The following is a 21,244-nucleotide window of genomic DNA, read 5'->3' on the forward strand; positions in this document are numbered from 1 at the left end:
CATAGTTGGTGCTAGCACTGTCGCAAGTGCTGCAGCGACAATATTCTAATATGTTTAATTTCAGAATTGCCAATTATAGAAGACGACAGACAGCGGCACGAATATCGCCAACCTTGGACACTTCCTTAGCTTTACCCGCGGCCATGTTTTGTTGGCTCAAGCAGTTGTGCACAGTCAGTTGCTTGAGTCGCTTACGCAGGACGCGGCATTGGACTCATAGTGATAGTGTTCCGCTGCGAACATCTATTTCGGATTTGGTGTTCATTACCAAGCTATTAGACAGTTTGCCTTGTCCGACTTACGCAAGAAGTCTTGTTGTGTTTATGTGACTGAATGACTGCAACCCTTCTGGTTTTGTGAGAAGTGTCTCTTTCGTGTTACACCACACAAAGTGTGTGTTGTTATACATCTAGCTTGGGGCTTGCTGTCACTTAGTGAGACATTGTCACGTGACTTCAGTCAATGGCGACTAGACTTATATGAGTTTCACTTTGTAAGTTTCCCGTAACTTCTAGGCTAGACGGTGCGCGTAAGACAGTATTTAGCATATGTAATGTGCTAACACTCAGTTCTCGTTGTAGAATGTCTGGTGTCAAGGCAGATGTGACTACCCAAGTGTTCTCACTATTGAAAAACACGCAGCAAGCGCCATATTGGAAAGATACCACTATCACAGCGTCACCAGAAGTTTCCAACCAACTTTCATGGACCGACACCATGATAAAACGATTCCAGTCGTCACTGCTACCATTTCCTACTTTTGACGGGAAAGCAGAAGAACTATAGGCTAAGTATATCACACACTTGGATCAGCATTTCATTGCACATGGAATCTCTGGTGATATCCATCAGCACTCTCTGATAAGCATACTTAGGTGCTGATATTTATCACAGTTGAATCCTGATGTCGAACCTTGTAACTTGTTTTAATGTCAGTATAAAACTAAATTAATGAAATATTTTGTTTGGCAAATCCATGTGTCAGTTGTCCACCACAAATTCTTAAAGAGTCATAAAGGAAATGGTCTAATCAATCAGGAATGGATCGTGCAGGTGTGGCACCCCATTCTTCTGAGATTTCGACCAGCTGTGCTTCCCTGAAGTTGCAGTTTTGCAGTAATTCTGTTATTTCTCACCAATAGCAACAGTACTATTTTCGAAAGGTAAAATGTTCATTTTGGGGAAAATTGGGTTACAATGTGGAGGTATGTAGCTCCATGCACAAGATGAATGTGGGTAGAACACGTCTTCGGAACATGGACATGGTTTCAGAAGCTGGTTAACTGCTCTTAAGTCTGCGTATGTTATATGAAGAAGCTGTGTTCCCTATTTGGAATCGGTTATTGATATTGGAAGTATCCCTTAATAACATTCCAGTCACATACCACATCAACACAGCATCATCCACATCCATCATTAATTTGCCAACTTACAGGCAGCTTGGCTCATTATCACTTCAATCATTTACTGATCAGCCAAAGAGTTATAGTAAAAATACCATTTAGGTGACAGGCCAATTTTGCTCTACCACCAAATGTCACAATCCTTGTGTTATGACTGGCTTTTTATTCATTGACACCAAGGATGGTAGAAACATTCTGCATTTGGATCTTCCCACGATCTGGCTTTGGAAATACATTTCTCCTGGTGGCACTAGGTATTGCTCCCCAGTGCGGCACGGTGCAGGACAGGACATGGCAGGACAACATTGGACATGACACCAGCTCTGAGAATGGAACATTTGCTCCTGCATGCACATCTAGTTGGCGCCTTGGGTTCCTTACATTCAGCTCCATGTCAGATCAATGGCAAAGTTTTCCAATCACCCCTCCAGTATTTTTTTCAGATTTTCCGTATTCCAGTTCCAGGTGGGTTAATTCTATGCTGCAGCAAGATGGGGGAGCCTAGTGGGAAGGGTACATGGCCACCCTCAGCGCTCCCAGCTGTTCACTGTGAACCCTTTAGCCTTTGACCACCCTTCCTTTGGGCTGCATTACCATCGCTATGTATCCACATTGACATGTGATGAATGGTCTTTTCATGGGCTATGCATCAATGGGTTCCAACATGCATCAACTGCTACCTCAGCAGAACTTTGGTGGAGGTCCAGCTGCAGGATGAGTCCCCATCATGCAAGCATATCAATCAACTGTGCCCCCACCGGCCACCAGCATTTCAACCTGTGGCTCCACCTCTATCACTGTTCCAGATCTCTCAAATCTGATGTTTGAGCTAGATCAACCATAGTTGCAGCAGCAGTGCCCTACCGAATGGGAGGCCACCAATCAGCAATATGTCAGCATCCTTGATGGTGTGTCAACTGCTGCTGATGCATCCGTTCCAATAGAGGTTGATTGCAAGGGCTCAAAGCCTTTGCTTCTGACGGTCACTGACGCCAATCTAGGCAGTCAACCATCTCTCCTGCAGATCTGGAGGGAGGGAGAGGTGCAGTGTTAGTCCACATATTCTGCTGACATAATAAGCCTGTGCAACGAGTGGCCAAAGTATGCTTGTCATTGTGAATCAAGCAAAAAGAGTTCTGGAGGACAGCGGAAACAATGGCTCATTATTAGAGGCGACTGTTGGAGCTGCTGCTGCAGCCAGAGGCATCCTCTTCACCAATAGTTGGTGGCCACACTGCCAACAGGAAGCATGGCAATTACGGCACTAATTGCCTCTGTGATGTCATATGCCTGCAACTAGGTTGTGCTGTATTGCTCTCTTGGCACAGTATATAGGTCGCCGCATGTCCACAGCCAGACAGTTGATGCTGGAACAACATCTTGGATACCATTGCTTTGGAAGCCTTCTGTGAGCCACCAGGCATCTACAATGAACAATGCTCGTTGACCATGGCCTCTCAGGACTAAGGCACCAGACTCTGTTATCCACCAATCAGACTTTTTGTGATTGTGATTTTCGCACAGCCATTCAAACTGTGCTTCGTCTGGACATACATTTTGTACCATTACACTCACAGTGATAGTGTTACACTATGAATCTACCATTTCTAGTCAACTATCGCTAGTCTGGCTTGCCATTGATTATCAACATATAAAACAGTATGCCAGTTCTGACTGGACCAAGAGGTCTTGTTGTGTTTCTGTGACTCCAAGACTGCAACCCTTGTGGTTTTATATGAAGTGTGTCTTTCATGTTATACCAAATAAAGTGCTTCTTGTTATATGTCTACCTACGACCTTGTTCGTGTTTAATGAGCCCTTGTCAGGTCCATTCACAAATTTTATTATACTTAGCCCTGCTGGTATTTTTAGCCTCTCAGTAACTTTTGATCTTCCATCCATCCAATCATTAAAAGTAATTACAATATCACAGATCTCCAGTCTCTGGACATATCTCCCAAATTTTGGAATGGAATGAATGATTAGCATTTTAAGTGGAGCAACCCACACATCTTTTTAGCGATTTTGGACCACAAATGTCATGAAATATTGGTTTCATCATCGCCACTGTAAGTTTATTTTCGTGTTTAAATTTATCCAAAGTTTTTTCATGTTGTGCATTTTGGTATTTCCACCATGTCAAGCCTCAATTAGCATTAACTACAGGAATGTTTGGCTTATGAGGAGCTGCTTGAGCATTATGCCCCATTCTTTTTAACTCTCTATACACACTCACTGTGTTAGCTGCAATGCTGGTAGATCTGGGAAACTCACAAGTGATTCCCTCTGCTGATGTGTGATCCTTTACAATCACTCTCCATAAGTCTCAACATCTCTACCTTTCAGTACCTGAAGTCTGCCTGGTCTTTGTTTCGGTGTGGCTGTACCTTCACATTTCCACTTGACAATCTCATTATGAACCGCAGTCTCAGGTTGCATTGGAATGGTTGAAGTGTCCTTGGTGGATTGTTTGCTCAAGTGAAATTCTATGACTAGTCTTCGTTTGAAGCCACTGAGTTGTTCTGATAGACCCAGTCTGCTGTTACTGATTCTGTAGTGATAACTAAATACTCCCACCCTCTTTTATACCAGCAGTTTCCCTCCCACCACATCTAGTGGTCAATTCCATGTTAGGATGATTTTGATCAGATAGTGTATGTACGCATATCAGTACTGCTGAATTGGTATAATTGTGCAATATGTTATGTGTAACAGAAAGATAATTATCGAAATGAGAGCGGGGTTGGGTCAAATGTGATACTCACCTTATAATCAACTGATGATGCCGAATGTTGTTCGCCAAGTCGCAATACATCTGTCGCTGCAAGTGGCTTCTCTCAAAACTGGTGACTGCGCCATCGTTTGCAGCATCTACTTCAGTAGCACGGTGGCTTTCCATCGTGGACAAACTGTGTTGTCGCCAGGGAGACCTGGACACCTGCCCACTGTTCCCGGCAATGCTGTCGTTGAGCACGTGCAGCTCGGCAGCGATGCTGAGCATGAGGACGAGGAAGAAGATGCCAGTGAAGACAGAGGTCTGCAGGACCACCAGCATGGAGAATACCTGCAGCCCGTACACCATCTCGTAGGCGGGTGAACTCTGCAGCGCCGGCGGCAGCCACATGGGCAGCGGCGTACTACGCTTGAGCGCAGGCTCCGTCATGTTGGAGAGATTCGCGACGCTGCCACCAGGCGGCACCAGAAGCGGCTGCAGCGACCACAGCAGTGTCGGCGCGCTCAGTATCGCCTGAGGACAACACGGCGCTGGACGCACGCCTGTTGTGCCACCAGGAAGACTCGTTCTCTTCCTGTTGTCATGACATACATACACTACTGGCCATTAAAATCGCTACATCAAGAAGAAATGCAGATGATAAACGGGTATTCATTGGACAAATATATTATACTAGAACTGACATGTGATTACATTTTCACGCAGTTTGCGTGCATAAATCCTGAGAAATCAGTACCAGAACAACCACCTCTGGCCGTAATAACAGCCTTAATACGCCTGGACATTGAATCAGACAGAGCTTGGTTGGCGTGTACAGGCACAGCTGCCCATGCAGCTTCACCACGATACCACAGTTCATCAAAAGTAGTGACTGGCGTATTGTGACGCGCCAGTTGCTCGGCCAACATTGACTAGACGTTTTCAATTGGTGAGATCTGGAGAACGTGCTGGCCAGGGCAGCAGTCGAACATTTTCTGTATCCAGAAAGGCCCGTACAGGACCTGAAACATGTGGGCGTGCATTATCCTGCCGAAATGTAGGGTTTCGCAGGGATCGAATGAAGGGTAGAGCCACGGGTCATAACACTGAAATGTAACGTCCACTGTTCGAAGTGCCGTCATTGCGAACAAGAGGTGACCGAGACGTGTAACCAATGACACCCCATACCATCATGCCGGGTGATACGCCAGTATGGCGATGACGAATACACGCTTCGAACGTGCGTTCACGGCGATGTCGCCAAACGCGGTTGCGACCATCAAAAAAATGGTTCAAATGGCTCTGAGCACTATGGGACTTAACTGCTGTGGTTATCAGTCCCCTAGAACTTAGAACTACTTAAACCCAACTAACCTAAGGACATCACACACATCCATGCCTGAGGCAGGATTCGAACCTGCGACCGTAGCGGTCGCGCGGTTCCAGACTGTAGCGCCTAGAACCGCTCGGCCACTCTGGCTGGCGATGCGACCATCATGATGCTGTAAACAGAACCTGGATTCATCCGAAAACATGACATTTTGCCATTCGTGCACCCAGGTTCGTCGTTGAATATACCCTCGCAGGCGCTCCTGACTGTGATACAGCGTCAAGGGTAACCGCAACCATGGTCTCCGAGCTGATAGTCCATGCTGCTGCAAACGTCGTCGAACTGTTCGTGCAGATTGTTGTTGTCTTATAAACGTCCCCATCTGTTGACTCAGGGATCGAGACGTGGCTGCACGATCCGTTACAGCCATGCGGATAAGATGCCTGTCATCTCGACTGCTAGTGATAGGAGGCCGTTGGGATCCAGCACGGCGTTCCGTATTACCCTTCCGAACCCACCGATTCCATATTCTGCTAACAGTCATTGGATCTGGACCAACGCGAGCAGCAATGTCGGGATACGGTAAACCGCAATCGCGATACGCTACAATCCGACCTTAATCAAAGTCGGAAACGTGATGGTAGCCATTTCTCCTCCTTACACGAGGCATCACAACAACGTTTCACCAGGCAACGCCGGTCAACTGCTGTTTGTGTATGAGAAATCGGTTGGAAACTTCCCTCATGTGAACACGTTGTAGGTGTCGCCACCGGTGCCAACCTTGTGTGCATGCTCTGAAAAGCTAATCGTTTGCATATCACAGCATCTTCTTCCTGTGGGTTAAATTTCACGTCTGTAGCACGTCATCTTCGTGGTGTAGCAATTTTAATGGCCAATAGGATAAATGGAGGCTGGCAATCCAGTCTAAGTTATGCAGCTGTAATCGCCCATAGTTGTATCCTTTAAGGTGGAGGAATAATCTTCCGAAACCTGTATCCTGTGATAATAAAAATTGAGGCAGAAATTAATTTTATTTACTTCAAATAAGAAAACATTAGGATGGCAGTTAGGCAAAGTCCATGCCCAAAATATCATCTTTGTAACTGCAAGACAGGGGAAAGGGGCAGCTGAAGTGCCAGTGAAATGAGCATGTTGCATTGAGAGTTACCAGAGCTGGATGATGTGTGCTGTTCGAGTAACACAAGGAGCACTAAAGAAGTTGTGTCTGCAACAGCCCGACACACATCAAGGACAGCGTTTAAGTTCCCCCTCTACGACACTACCTCAAAGACCTATGACAACGCATTGCAGCAGCTGTTCTTACCATCCCTCCTGATATAGAGCAAGTCCGGAAACTAAGTACCGTTTCGTCCTACCGCCACATACTCGCACCCATCCATCTGGTTTGTTGTCTTTTCATTGACGCCATTACAGCCAGATTGTGTTGTGTTTAGTGATCGTTCAAAATCTTTAAGACAATCTCCAAACCCGCCGATTGTGAAGTGCAAAGTGCGTTCTGTAACACGATTTTTGAAGGCAAAAAATGTTATGCCAGTCGAAATTCATCGTCCATTTGTAGATATTTATGGGGAAAATGTAATGACTGATGGAATGATGAGAAAGTGGGAGAGGCAATTCAATGATAGATAAACAATGTTTATGACAAAGCATGGAGTGGGTGGCATTCTGTTGAGAAAGTGAAAGGAAAAATTCGTGAAAACAGACGGTTCACAATAAGAATGCTTTGTGATAGGTTTCTACGAATCTCAAAAACTGTTTTGCACAAGTTTGTCACAAATTATTTTAATTTTCTCAAATTGTGTTCCCATTGGGTTCCGAAAATGCTTACAGATGTCCACAAAAAAAAAGAACAGACTTGGCAGTTCTTTGACATTTCTTACCCAGTACAGCGATGAGCGAGAGAATTGTGACCAATGGTGCAACTTGGATTTGTCATGCCTTTCCAGAATCAAAACAACAATTGATGGAGTGGAGGCACTAGGCATTCACGAGCCCCCTAAAACAAAAATTCAAAACAACATTGTCAGCACAAAAAGTCAAGTGCAGTGTGGTCTGGGACGGTTAGGGCATTCTCCTTGGCGAACCCCTTCCCAAAGGTGGAACCGTCAATGCGGTGTGATACTGAGAAAACTTCGGAGCTCAATTCAAAACAAAAGGCTTGAAATGCTCAGTCTATGTTGCTTCATAACAACGCACGTCGTCATTCTGTTGGTGTCAGAATTCAAGAATTCGGTTGGGAGTAGTTCGAAAACTCGCCATACAGCCCCAATTTGGGCCTTCTGACTGCCACTTGTTCTTGAACTTGAAGGGTGATTTTATAGGGAGGCACTTTCACAGTGATGACGACGCAAAAAACAATATTCGACAGGGACTGTCTTCACTGGCGGCATGTTTCCATGAAGAGGGCATAGAAAAATTAGTTTCTCACTACGACAAATATCTGGAGAATGGTGGCAAATACGTAGAAAAATAGTTTAAGGAATGCTCCTTCCTGTAAAAGTAAGGTTTCGTTTGAAGAAAATGTTTTATGAGTTTTTTTTCCAAAATGGTACTTTCTTTCCAGGCATGCCTCGTATTATGGGTCGGGTATGGATGGATGTCGACTACCAGTTAGATGTGTGCTGTAGCCGAAGAGTGGATGCACTGAACATTTATAAACTCTGTAAAAAACCTCTGAGAGTTCCTCATTAACATACTGTAATATTTGCTAAACTGTTCTTGACCATTTATCTATACCGATATTTTGAAATATTTCATGGACTTTATAATTGCCTCGTATATATGTATATGATTTAACATAAATGAATTTTTAAGGGATTATAGCAGGCGTTAAACTGGCTTTGAGAGGTGGAAACTCAGGCTGGATGTGTATCAATCTTATTACTCATTGGTAACCTACATAAAGTAGTATATTACGAGCAGCCAACAGACTGGCTATAGTACGGGTGCAATAAGTTCTCCGCCAGCCCCATGTGGAATGCTTTGTGTCAGCTGTTCTCTGTTGCAGATTGCTACCAGCCCAACTACCCTAAAGATGTGGCACTGCAATTGCTCGAGGCAGTGCTGTATTGTCTGTTTGAGCAGACAATTAATTGATTAATAAAGTAATTGTACTTATATTTTAATGCATTATGTAGAATGAGACACGATCACAAATTTTTACTACATGTGTTAAATGACATGTTTCTTCTATTTATTGCATCATGCTTGATTTAATTTCATGTCCCTTGTGACAAAGACTCCCTTTGTCAGAGAATTTCTAGGACTTTTTTTTTAAAGATAGAAAATTTCATTTACCAGTAATGATCCTAGCTTCTGTCAAAGTAGACCCCTATACACTGTTGCCAACGCTGGTGAAGGTCTTGGAAGAAAGCAGAGAAATCTTAGTCTGCGATGCTCGTAAGCTCATTTGTCACAGCCCGTTGGATGTCCGCGATATTTTGATGAAGCTTTCCTATCAGTCGGCTTTTCATTCACGGAAACAAGAAAAACTGGCAAGGCGAGAGGACGGGCGTATATGGTGGATGTGCGATGGCTATAATAGAATGCCTGGCCAGATACTTGGTAACAGATAAAGCTGTATGGGGTCTTACATTGTCGTGCAGTAAGAACCAGTCCTGAGAATGAAATTGGGTGGCAACGTATAATTACTTGCCACAAATGCTTCAAAACTTCAATGTAAGAGTTTGGATTACTGTTTGAACTGTTCCCGAAGGTTGTCGTTTGACTTTTTTCGAGGCTGGTGATCCATGACTCGGTGATTCAGCGCTTTGACGCTTCATGTGGATGTCACACTGGTGGCATCAACATTCATACCCAGCAATAACCTCTGACAGCAATGGGGGACCACGCTTGGCCCTATCCAGTAGTTGAGCAGAAATCCTACGTCTTTCCTCTTTCAATTCATCTGTTAGTGTGTGAGCGACAACTTTTGCGTTAAGTTTCCGTTTTCCTAAATCTTCGCGTAAAATCTTATGACTCTTCACGATTCAGATTATGTTAATCTGATATCTCACCTACAGTTACATAACTATCTTCTTGCAATAACTGCCTTACACGGACCACGTTTGCTTCGGTATGTGCTGTAAGCGGGCGACCAGTTCTAGGACCGTCTTGCACTGAATCTCTGCCTTTACAAAACCTTTCGTGCCACTCGTAAATACTTCTTGCAAGTGCCTCGCCTGCATATGCTTGCTTAATCATTGGCCACTTTTCACCAGCGATTTTCCAGAGCAAAACGCAGAACTCCAGCATCGTTGTCAGCGTTACTAATGCGCCGAGAACCCAAAGAGTGTGCTACGAGGGGTGTTTTTTAAATAAGTACCGTTTTGAAATTAAAAAAGACGTGCTAAGATATCTCAATAATTTTAGTTTTACGAGAAAGCCTGTACCTTAATCTACGCACTGACGCCATTACAGTCTGATTCTTCCTTGTTAAGGTTGTGTACTGAGTGTTTAAAATGCCTCCGATAATCGTGAGTCTCGCCGACTGTGAAGTACGGGCTGTTACAAGATTTCTTAGTGCTAAAGGCCTAAAAGCGATCGATATTCATCGTGAGATCTGTGCAGTTTACGGAGAAAACATTATGAGTGATAGAATGGTAAGAGTGTGGATGAGGGCACTGAAAGATGACCGCACAAATGTGCATGATGAACACCGGAGTGGGCGTCCTTAGGTCGTTAATGAAGGTTTAGTGTAGGAAGCGGACAATAAGGTGTGAGAAAACAGACGCTTTACGATTTCCTCTTTGCGGGATGACTTTCCTAATGTTTCTTGTAGTGTTTTGTATGGCATTGTGACCGAGCACTTGAATTATCGAAAATTGTGCGCACGTTGGGTACCGAAAATGTTGACGGATGTGCACAAAACCAAACGTTTAGACAGTGCATTGACTTTCCTCGAGCGGCACCACAACGACGGTGATGATTTCTTAAGCCAAATTGTTACGAGCGATGAAACATGGGTGGCTTACGTCACACCAGATTCAAAGCAACAGTCCATGGAAGTTGAGCAAGGGCATAGTTTTGCTGCAAGACAATGCCCGTCTGCATGTGGCGAATCAGACCAAAGATCTCACCACATCTTTTCGATGGGAAACTCTAGATCATCCTCCGTACAGCCCCGATCTTACGCCCAGTGACTACCATCTGTTCCTGCACTTGAAGAAACACCTGGGCGGTCAGCGTCTTCAAGACGATGACGAAGTCAAAACAGTGGTGGCGTAGTGGTTAACAAGTCAGGCGGCAGACTTCTATGAGGAGGGTATTCAAAAACTGGTACAACGTTATGACAAGTGCCTCAATATTGACGGAAATTATGCAGAAAAATAGATTAAGGTACAGGCTTTCATGTAAAAATAAAATTATCGAGATTTCTTAGCACGTCTTCTTTTAATTTCAAAACGGTACTTACTTAAAAAACATGCCTCGCACTAACAAGGGAAACTCCCCATCGCAGCCACTTCAGATTTAGCGGCAAGATGGCCCATTGAATAGCCCGTCAAAAACAGAACGCAGATCAAGCATGGAAACAATAAGAAGGTGTAACGGACTGTGAAAAAAAGCAAATTGGAAACAGTGAACGGTCCAAGAACAAGAAGTGCAATAAGGAGCGTCCTTTAACAGCACGCGCCATTTATTTTATTTTATTTTATTTTTTTCAAAACATTATGAACTGTCCGTTCGGTCATTTAAATGTATGTTCTCTTTCTGTAGTCTTGCCAGTTGACATACTATAGTAGGGTGACCAAATTATTTTCGGTGGAAGTCGGGACACATTCACCCGGGTGCCAATGGACACCTCATTCCACATGTACCCAGGTCTCTTAATTTTAAATATTAATGTTTTGATGATTCATTTTGTTAACCCGATTATTATAACTAATAAGAGGATACAAAAGATTGATATAATCTAGATTATCTGTATAATTAAAGATATTTAATAAACGTAACAGTAATAAAGAAATGTATTACGATTTTACAAAATTTTACAGGCATTCAACTTTTAATCAATTAATATTAACATGAGCTTTAATATTACTGAGCACTTGTAGATGGAATTGACTGTCCATGGAGAAAAAGGTATTTTTCACTGCCTCCAGCCTTCTTGATCATGGCTTTGTTCTTTGAGACACAGTGATAAAACTGGGCACAATCCATTTTGTAGTTGTACAGGATCTGCAGGATTGCTTCAAGGGAGTCCACCTCCATTCTGTTTCTTTCATCAGTCCACTGGATATTCATGGACGAAAATATTCTTTCCACATTGGCATTATGGGCTGGGATTGGAAATAAATACCTTGCAATTATTACCAACTCAGAGTAATTCTGAAGACAGTCACAGCTTTTAAAAAAACTCACCCACTTCTCATGACATTCCAATGGTGTTTTTTTCATCATTCCACTTGTGAAGACTTTCTTCAACAAAATTTGTCAGTATGCCGAACTGATCAAAGAGAATGGAATCATCGATTTCAATCTCTTTAATCTTCAAATAAGAAATTGCCTCTTCAACACTTTCCCTTTTTGCACTCTCTTCAGTAACATCCAATCAAACACCGGCGATGAGGGTAAATATGAGACGCTCCACTTGCTGAGATATTCTACACAAGTGTCATAAAACTTGTTAACTTCTTCTCTAAAACTCCTTTCCGCTGCTTCTGATACTTCTGCTCTTTTAAGGACAGATTTAACATTAAAAGAAATGAACTGCTGTTCACTCCTTTTAGTAACAGCTTCCAGAGTATTTTTCAAAACATCATTTACTCTTTTACACTTTTCGTGCTTCCCTCAATTTCCTTTATCCCATGCTGCAAAGTGCTAAGCTGACTGTGAATGAACCATAAGTAGGCTTCACTTAAAGGGTTACTGAAAAACTGAACCAATATTTTGGGGCTTTGTCTTCATTTAGGAAAAAATCTTTTAACGGTTCCAACAGGCGGATTACTCTTTCAACTGTTGTAAGCATTCATATATTCAGCTCCCACATAATCACAGAACTCCTTAAGCCTCTCTGCTCTAACACTATATATATGTAAAAGTGTGAGTATACCTTCATGACGATAGTTTCAATATCACAGCTTAAACTGTCAGCAGATGTCTGCACGCTATTGTGTAAAACATGTGCAGGGCACCCTATGCCTTCAATGTTTTCATGCAGTGTTGCCTTTAATTTGGTAAATACGTTGCATTTGCCTTGTCTTTTTAAGCCACCAAAGTTTGTGTTGGTATTGTCTCCACAAAATGCCACACATTTACTTTTCTCAAGATCAAACATTTCGATAGTATTCATACAAAATCTTGAAATTTCGTCAGATATTTCATTAGGTAGGGAACTCATCTTCAAAAGTTTGGTCTGAATTCCCTGATTAATATCGAAAAACTGAACAACAAACGGAAATATTTTAGTGGCCTTATGATTGCTGGCATCAGTGGATATCCCGTAGAAAGAAGACTTTTTGATGTTTTCAAGGCTTTCCTTTACACTCTGGGGAGCAATAACTCCTTTCACTAAGGCTGACACTTTAGTTCTTGCTGAACTAAACTTTTTTGCAATGGAAGAATCATCAAACATAATGCTGTTAAGCTTATTAGTACAATCACTAGATCTATAAGTTTGGTGATGAATTACCCTGTGGTAGGCTAGTGTAAGCTCGGCTGCTCAAGCTTTCGTCTCTTCACTTGACTGATGTTTCACAAAATGATTTTGTAGAGTTTTACTGCACCTCGGTGCACTGTATCTGTTAATGTGTTTCTTTGAACTGATGTGATTAACTATGTCGGAACGTCCACTACTGATTATACTAATAAAACAGTTACATACGAAACACTCTGCTTCGTAATCAAAACTATCTTTCTTAATGAAATTCCATTCCTTGGAATAACAGTCACTGAACTTGCAGGCACGTTTCGGCATTGCGTTTCACAGTACTGCAGCAATAATATCACTAACATGAGAAAAGACTATTGCAGTTCATCTGACAAAACATCAACTACTACATTATTCTGACAATGAGTGTGTGAGTAAGTGGCGCGACAATCATAGCTCTGTTACAATAATACAACTTACTACTTGTTGGGCAAAGTACCGCTGAAAGCAAATTATTGCCTGAGTGTATCAATACTGATACTGTGATTACTAGTATGGGACAATGGAGGTTTTAGACAAATAAGCTAAAATATATTAATTTCTTGAGTTGTATTTCCTTAATTATAGCGAAATCCCAAAAATTTGAGGAAGTTTCACGAAATGTGTTTAAAAACTGAATTCCGGGACTTTTGAGCGTCCCGAAACAAATTTTTGGGACACCGGAACACAGGGATGAAAACCGGGACAATCCCGGTTTTCCGGGACGTTTGGTCACCCTATACTATACATTAGTTATAGAATAGGAGTCATGTGGCAAAAATATGTTACCATCGCAAGTAAACGTGGTGAATAGTGCGAGCAGGTAAGATACCACATAGACGTCATACAGATATGAAAACAACAAATAAACGGGTCTGAACTATGTTTCAGCAAAGGAATTCAAGAGTCAAGACTTCCAAAACGGAACGCAACTTTAAAAACTTTAAAAACATATGTTTCGATAGAGCAAAGAGAAACTGAGTGATTGTGAAACTGTTGCTTTCATTTGTTGCCGTTTATGTGACAAACTATTAAGTTTTTATTATTTCCTTGGGAGTGATCACATCCATATTCATACGAAAACCTGTATCGGGCAAGGACGGATACCTCACTCACTAACCAATTGTACAAATTTGGTGTGTCGATAAGAGATTCCTACCATTTGGCACACCTGCTGTCACTAGTGCCGTGTATAATACCAGATGTGTTTTCCGGTGGAGGGTTCAGTTGACTTGTCACCTTGTCTTCAAACGTTTGCCGTTCCCATTCGAAAGCCACTTCCTTTCAGCTGCTAATAGAGTTGTGCAGAATCAGCTGACATTGCAAACGGACGTCACACAACGACACAGACACAAATTTGTATAAAGCTAACAGCGAGGAAAAAAAAAAAGGGCACCATGGAGGTTTCAATACGGCTCGGCCTCTTGGTAGTCTGACAACGTAACCACGACGTCATTTGTCTTCTCGATTGCACTTCTTCTTCTTGAATCGCTCACTGTTTCTGTTTCGCTTTTTTTCAGAGTCCAGTACACCTTCTTCCTGTTTTCATGCTTTATCTGTCTTCAGTTTCTGACAGGCTGTCCACTGGGTCCTCTTACCACTAAATCTGAGGGAGGTGGGGGGGGGGGGATGCGGTAGGGTGTTTCCTTTGTAAGCACTGCCCTGAGACCTAGTTGAGTCTGCGCGTGAACATAACCAAAGTCATTTCAAGGACGCACGCATACCAGGTAATATAAAAAATTTATTTGTTCCTTTTTAGTATGGCAAACTCAGAAATAAAAAAGAAACCTCTCCTGGAAGTTTTCTGACAAAGGGAGTATGCACCGCATTTGAAGACGACTGTCTCTATAGTACGCATCCACGCAGGGATGAATTTTTACGTCAGGATCCGAAAAACCGACCGGTTAATACCGATATCGGTATTTGTTTGTTCTCGATTATAACAGGTGTTGTTATTTTTTTGTCAATAACTTGGTTAAAAACCGTAATAGCAAATAGCCATAGCAGCAGTCTATAATTTTTCGTTTTTAAATAAACCTTTTTAAAGAAAAGTAATTTTTATTCATAAAATATGCATTGCTTTAAAATATTGCTTTATTATAAAAATGGAAAAACGATCAGTGCTATTTTAATAACAATGCGGACAGAAAGGAGCAACAGACCCATGATATAAGAACTCGTAACAGCATTGTTGAGACGACAATGTGCACTTGTCACAGCCGGTCTGTGTGGCAGTTTCTCACTGTCGTCATCGCCAGTTGTGTTAATGGAATGGCATCACCCCCAGTCTGGAAATTTTTACGAAGTGCGGCATCAGTGAAGTACAGTGCTCCATTTGCTTTAAAATATTAAAAAAGGGGGGAGCCACTACAAACTTGTGAGGTAGTCGTCGGCTGTAACTCGATCCCGAGTATGCAAAACTTCTTCCCGCATAGAATGAGCATTTCAACGTAACTTGCTGTGTTCCCGTTGGCTGAACAGACCAAACCTGGCTGAAATCATGCGTCCACACAAATCGCACTAAATCTTTGGAGGGCAGCAGAGTTATAACTGACGGAGCTTTCTTGCTTGTCGCTTGGCCTATTCGTGCCTGCGGCGTTCTCCTTCTAACAGGTTGACAGCGGTGGATATAGTATTCCTCCACAGCAAATGGTCGACAGCAAATTCTTCCCATGTTTGTATGTTTATGGCAGTCGTCTTCATGATGTGTTTTATCTGGTCCTTAAAGGGCTTGACCGGTGTTCCATGAGGTCTACTGCCAGAGCAGAGTCCACCATAAGGGATTTGGCGGGGAATCCTTGTGTCACTCACGCCATGCACATGGCCTAACCATCTCAGTCAATGAATGACCATGGTTGCCTCAATGCTGTTTAGATGCACTTTCTCGAGAACCACAGTCTGGACCACACCGTCTCCCCCGCCCCCCCTCCCCCACCACTTAATGTTCAAGATGTATCCGATCTTTTTCTGTTGGTGGAAGTGCTCAAGTTTCTTGATATCAAGGCGATAGTGTGTCCAAGTTTCACAGCCGTACAGGAGCGTAGAAATCACTACAGCTCTTTACATCATGAATCTGGTGTGCAGCTTTCGGTCTTTATTCATGAAGACTGTGCATTAACCGCCAAAATCCTGCATGATCAGTCCTAATTTTTTTATCAGTATTTTGTACGCAGGTACACCGACTGGACAAAATACTTCCAAGATACAAAAAGTGCTCGTCTTGTTCTAGTGATGTGTCTAGGATGGAGATATTTAACACATGGAGAGTTAATCCTGGGGAAGGTTGTGCGAGTACCTTCGTTTTTCCGGCATTGATAGTAAGACCTAATACGTGACATATCATAAGGATAACTAAAAGGAGAAAACTTAACAGTTCATTGACAGTTTAAAATGAAAACAGAAAGCAGCTAATGTGCTGCCTGTGTCTACATAATATGCCTTTTTCGCTTGGAGCCTTTAAAAACGGACAAATTAACACGAAAAATAGAGTTCCTCGACCCTAGTTTTCATCCTTTAGTACTGGCTATTCGTAATGTCCAATTAGTGGTATGAACGCCGTTTAAAACATGATTATTGAACAGAGTTTCAAAAAATTAGAATCAATAAGAGAACACGGCTGATTTTTTTTGTAGTAGTCAGCAATTTATCACTTTTCGAGAAAAGCAGCGAACGGTGAACGGACTAAGTTTTCTTTTATTTGCCTATTTAATATTTTGATTCTATCTATTTAGAAATTGAAGGAGTCAAAATTTTTCAATCTTTGTCTGATTTCTACATTTGTTACAAGAAATAATAGGAAAAAACGAAAATCGGTTATTTTGACCAGTATTAACAGTCTGGTTAAACTGGCGTTGAAAAAAAAAACGATGTAACTGAAATGGCGGTCACAACCGTGTTTTAGCGATAACCGCCAACACTAGTTTGACGACTGCTAGGTCAGGGGCTCACGTTCGCCATGAACCCCATCCCCCAACACTTTGGACCGGCTCCCAAGTACTGAGGTATCTCGACAGACGGCGCAGCCTCCCTAGCCGCTAGTTTTGGAATAACGAGTGACAGAGCGCAAGCTGGAGAAGTGCGGTCCGCCAGACCTGCAGGTAGAGGAAGACCTCGCGGCCGCGCTGGCGGTAGCGGCGGCGCGTCTCCGCCCCCACGTCCGGCCGCAGTCCGCCCCCGCAGAGCTGCGTCGCCAGCTGCAGCAGCCGGGGACGGTATCTCAGGAACATGGCTCCCTGCAACACCACAGCACACGCACCAGCTATACGAAAAGCGCGGGACGAACTGAAAAGCTTTTCGTGGAGATCCTTGCAATTGCAAAGAACGAGCAGGATGAAGTCGTACTCAGAGGATATGTAGAGGAAACCTAATATGGACCCTCCCCCCCCCCCCCCAAAAGCGAACCTCCTGGACTCTTGGTTGTGCGTTCTCCTGAACTCTAGTGGGACCAAGTGTAAACACACCCTAAGAAGAAAGAAAAAAAAAAAATCCGCCCTGAAGAAATTATCCAAATGGGAATGGAATCGGTAGATGTGATATACATGTACAGGCAAACACAAAATTAAAAGTTCAGAAAAATTAACAGGGTTGCTGGATGTCCTCCTGAGGCATGCCGTGCCAATTTCTCTCCAAGTGCTGCATTAGTCCGTGAAAATCCCGAGCTGATTGGGGGGCCCTGCCTGTAATGCCCCGAACGTTCTCAACTGGGGAGAGATCCGGCGACCTTGTTGGTCAAGGTAGGATTTGACAAACCCGAAGACAAGCAGTAGAAACCTTCGCTGTGTGCAGGCGGGTGTTATCTTGCTGAAATATAAGCCCAGGATGGCTGCCATGTAGGGGAACTATACGGGGTGTAGAATGTCGTCGACATACCACTGCGCTATAAAGATGCAACAGATGACAATCAAAGGGGTTCTGTTACGAAAAGAAATGCACTCTTGGCTGTCGGGCGACGGCCATGTTGGTATCCTATCTCTGTGAATGGCGTCTACAGACACGTCTTCGCTTGTCGTCGAGGCTCAGAAGTGGGACTCATCACTGAAGACAGTTTTACACCATTCAATGACATTCCAAGCTGAGGATGTGTCTGGTGACACCCCAGGCGGAGGTGGGTACCAACCTGACTGTCACCCACTATATAGCCCGACAACCAGGAGGGATGGTCCGGGGTGTCCTTTCTTTTCATAACAGGTCCCCTTTGGTTGCGTCAGTGGCAGTACCTTGATATCCTACGCCCCGTTTCGCTGCCCTTCATGGCAAGCCATCCTGGGTTACTGAAGACCTTAGCAGTTAAGTCCCATAAGATTTCACACACACACCCTGGGGTCACACATCAGTAAGGTAACGGCCACCTGCACGCGATGAGAGTTTATACTTCTTGTCTTCGTGCTTGCCAAACCCTGCTTTCCCCAGCAATATCGCTGGATCTCTCCCAGTTTAGAATGTTTGGAGCGTTATGGGCTGGGTTCGCCAAACAGCTCGGAATTATTGACGATCGTGCCAGCTGGACACAATTTGATACGATATCCTTCAGGAGGGCATCGAACAACTCTATCAATCAATGCCAAGCCGAATAACTGCTTACGTAAGGGCCACAGGTAGACCACACATTACTTCTATGTCCATCCTTTTAGCAGGACGTCTCTGGGACGACGGCCATTGACTATCGTGACAAAAAATAAAAACATCTACAGCCGTCCTTATGGTTTTATTTTATTTTGCGCTACCAGTTTCGACGCTTCATTGCGTCATCTTCAGGCTGTTTTGATGCGGTACATGTTGATACGATCCCCATGCATAACGCATCAGTTGCCAGCATTACTAGATTCGCAGATAATGTGACATTATCAGCAAAGGCAGTATGTCCTGTTGACATGCCGTTTGCAACATCAGCTCAGCGCTAACCTTATCTGTTCTTTCCCAGTAGAACTCTGACACAATTTTAAGCCTGCCCAGTAAAGTTATTTTGATGCGCAACACCTCAAGCAAAAACTGTGCCCAATAGTTGGAAGAAAGCACAGACTGTACTGATCTACATAAAAGGTAGCAGAAGTGACCCATAAAACTAACGCCCAATATCCTTGACATCCATTTGTTGTAGAATCTTAGAACTATTCTAAGCTCAAAGGTAATGAAGTACCTTAAACGGAATGACATCTTCCATACCAACCAGCATGGTTTCCGAAAACATCGATCATGTGAAACCCAACTTGCAGTTCTCTCACATGCCATCCTGAAGGGAGTCAGGAAGATGCAGTACTGTCCGATTTTCGAAAAGCATTGGCTTAGTACCACATGAACAGCTGATATCGAAAGCACCATCATATGAGGTATCAAAAGACATTTGTGACAGAACAGAGGATTTCTCATTATGGAGAATGTAGTATATCTTGGATGTAGACTTGTACGTTACGGAGCGAGGTCGTGCTGTGGTTCGCACGATGGACTCACATTCAGGAGGACAACAAATCAAAACCACATCCGGCCATCCAGACTATGTTTCCCATGAGTGTCGGCATGGCCGATTTATTTCCCCATCCTCTCGTAATGTGAGCTTTTGCTCACTCTCTAATGATGCCACGTTCACAGTAAACAAATCTGCCACTGACAAAAGCTATACAGTACAGCAGTTTCGGTGTCTTACCTCATCATCAGGTGTATCTGAAATCTAGGAGTAATAGGACGTCATGTCCACGCACAAACAAGTAGGAGGCAAACATCTACCATAGGTGGACCGTCATAATAGTATCCCAAATTGTGGCTACAAAGAACTCCAGTTCGCACTTGAAAGTTGGGACCTTTGTTGTTTATGTTGCTTATTAATGCTTTACAGGCGGTATTAATAGTAGCCTGTAGTGGACCTGGGTGACAGAGGCCTGGCCACCCCTGCCCCAGTCAGTGGCCACCTCTGTGGTAGGTAGAGGCCAGTGCCGATGGAAGAGAGACCCCCCCCCCCCCACACACACACCCCCAGCCCCCACTTTGTTGTACGTTAGAATGTTCTTTTGTGCAATTAACAAGAGGAGAAGGGACAAGTTATTAGTTCAAGGGACGAAGAGGACATTTAGATGTCTCTACATGACGGAAGACACTAACGTAAAATGACAATATTCAGTTTATTAAGGTAAAGAAAGCATTGCTGTGAATGCATTTTAATGTTTGCGTGTGACGATGGAAGTGTGGGAAAGATTGAGCGGAACTGGAAGGGAATTTTAACACAGGAGAAGGACGCCATGGGAAATGCGGGCGGCACAAAACCATTAACAAGGGAGTTTACCAACAATTTGATAGCCGGAGAAGAAAGTCAGCCAGCCAATCGCGTGAATGGTCACGCCCAGGGACACAACACTGGAGGACATGAAGAGATCGCCTTGGAGGCACTTGTTGGCGAGACGGGAAAGAAGACGCTTTTGACCGAGACGGCACTGCACACACCACACGCGCTGCCGACAGATAATCGTCAATCGTCTGCAGGACGCCTTCTTGCTACCTTCACGCAGCCGTGAGACGTGTCAGCCGCCCCACTACGTTGCAGCATCTGAGTCCGCTTGCCACTTGCAACCACAGATTAAAAACTGTTGTAATGATCATGACATAGTTGTCATTGACAATAGGCTTATTATTATTTTCCTTTATATCAGTAAAACTAATTCGCAAACTGCACCTGATAACTGTGATCCAAAGGCACTTCGTCCCTAAAAAGAAACCTTCGTCATCAGCTCCTTTAAGTCCTTGTGGCTGGTGCTGCTAATCCTTTCACATAGTTTGTAAACGTCACACTCAAGTGCAGTTTAAGGTATTGTGATTCAGTTTTATTTAAAGGGGGACGTTCATGAAAAGCACACTATTCACAAGATGCACCAAATCCCCAATTTTGAACATACAGAAATGAAATTTTGTACCGTGCTTTATGATGAAATTAACACCTCTACTTTTAAATTCCTTGGATTATATATACGGTGCACACTAGCACATCTGTTTACATATGCTAGACACATACTAAACAGCGCAAATCCACTTTAAATGGCGTATAAGGTACAACTAAGAGCCATTTAAAGAGGATTTGCACTGTTTACTATGTGTCCAACAGCCAAAGGCCTTGCTGCAGTGGTAACACCGGTTCCCGTCAGATCACTGTAGTTAAGCGCTGTCGG

General features: G+C 43.4%; 1 protein-coding gene across 1 annotated transcript in view; it reads right to left on the minus strand.

Annotated features, from left to right (window-relative positions):
• The window catches only part of LOC124605932, a 136,863-nt gene that overhangs the window by 73,139 nt on the left and 42,480 nt on the right, over positions 1-21,244 (minus strand). The window contains exons 2-3 of the mRNA XM_047137890.1: positions 17,186-17,326; positions 4,334-4,650 (exon numbers count right to left, since the gene is read on the minus strand). Of these exons, the coding sequence (XP_046993846.1) occupies positions 4,334-4,650; positions 17,186-17,326 (458 nt within the window). The remainder of the gene's footprint in view (positions 1-4,333; positions 4,651-17,185; positions 17,327-21,244) is intronic.

Source organism: Schistocerca americana, chromosome 3 (assembly GCF_021461395.2).
Source record: "Schistocerca americana isolate TAMUIC-IGC-003095 chromosome 3, iqSchAmer2.1, whole genome shotgun sequence".
Classification (NCBI taxonomy): domain Eukaryota; kingdom Metazoa; phylum Arthropoda; class Insecta; order Orthoptera; family Acrididae; genus Schistocerca; species Schistocerca americana.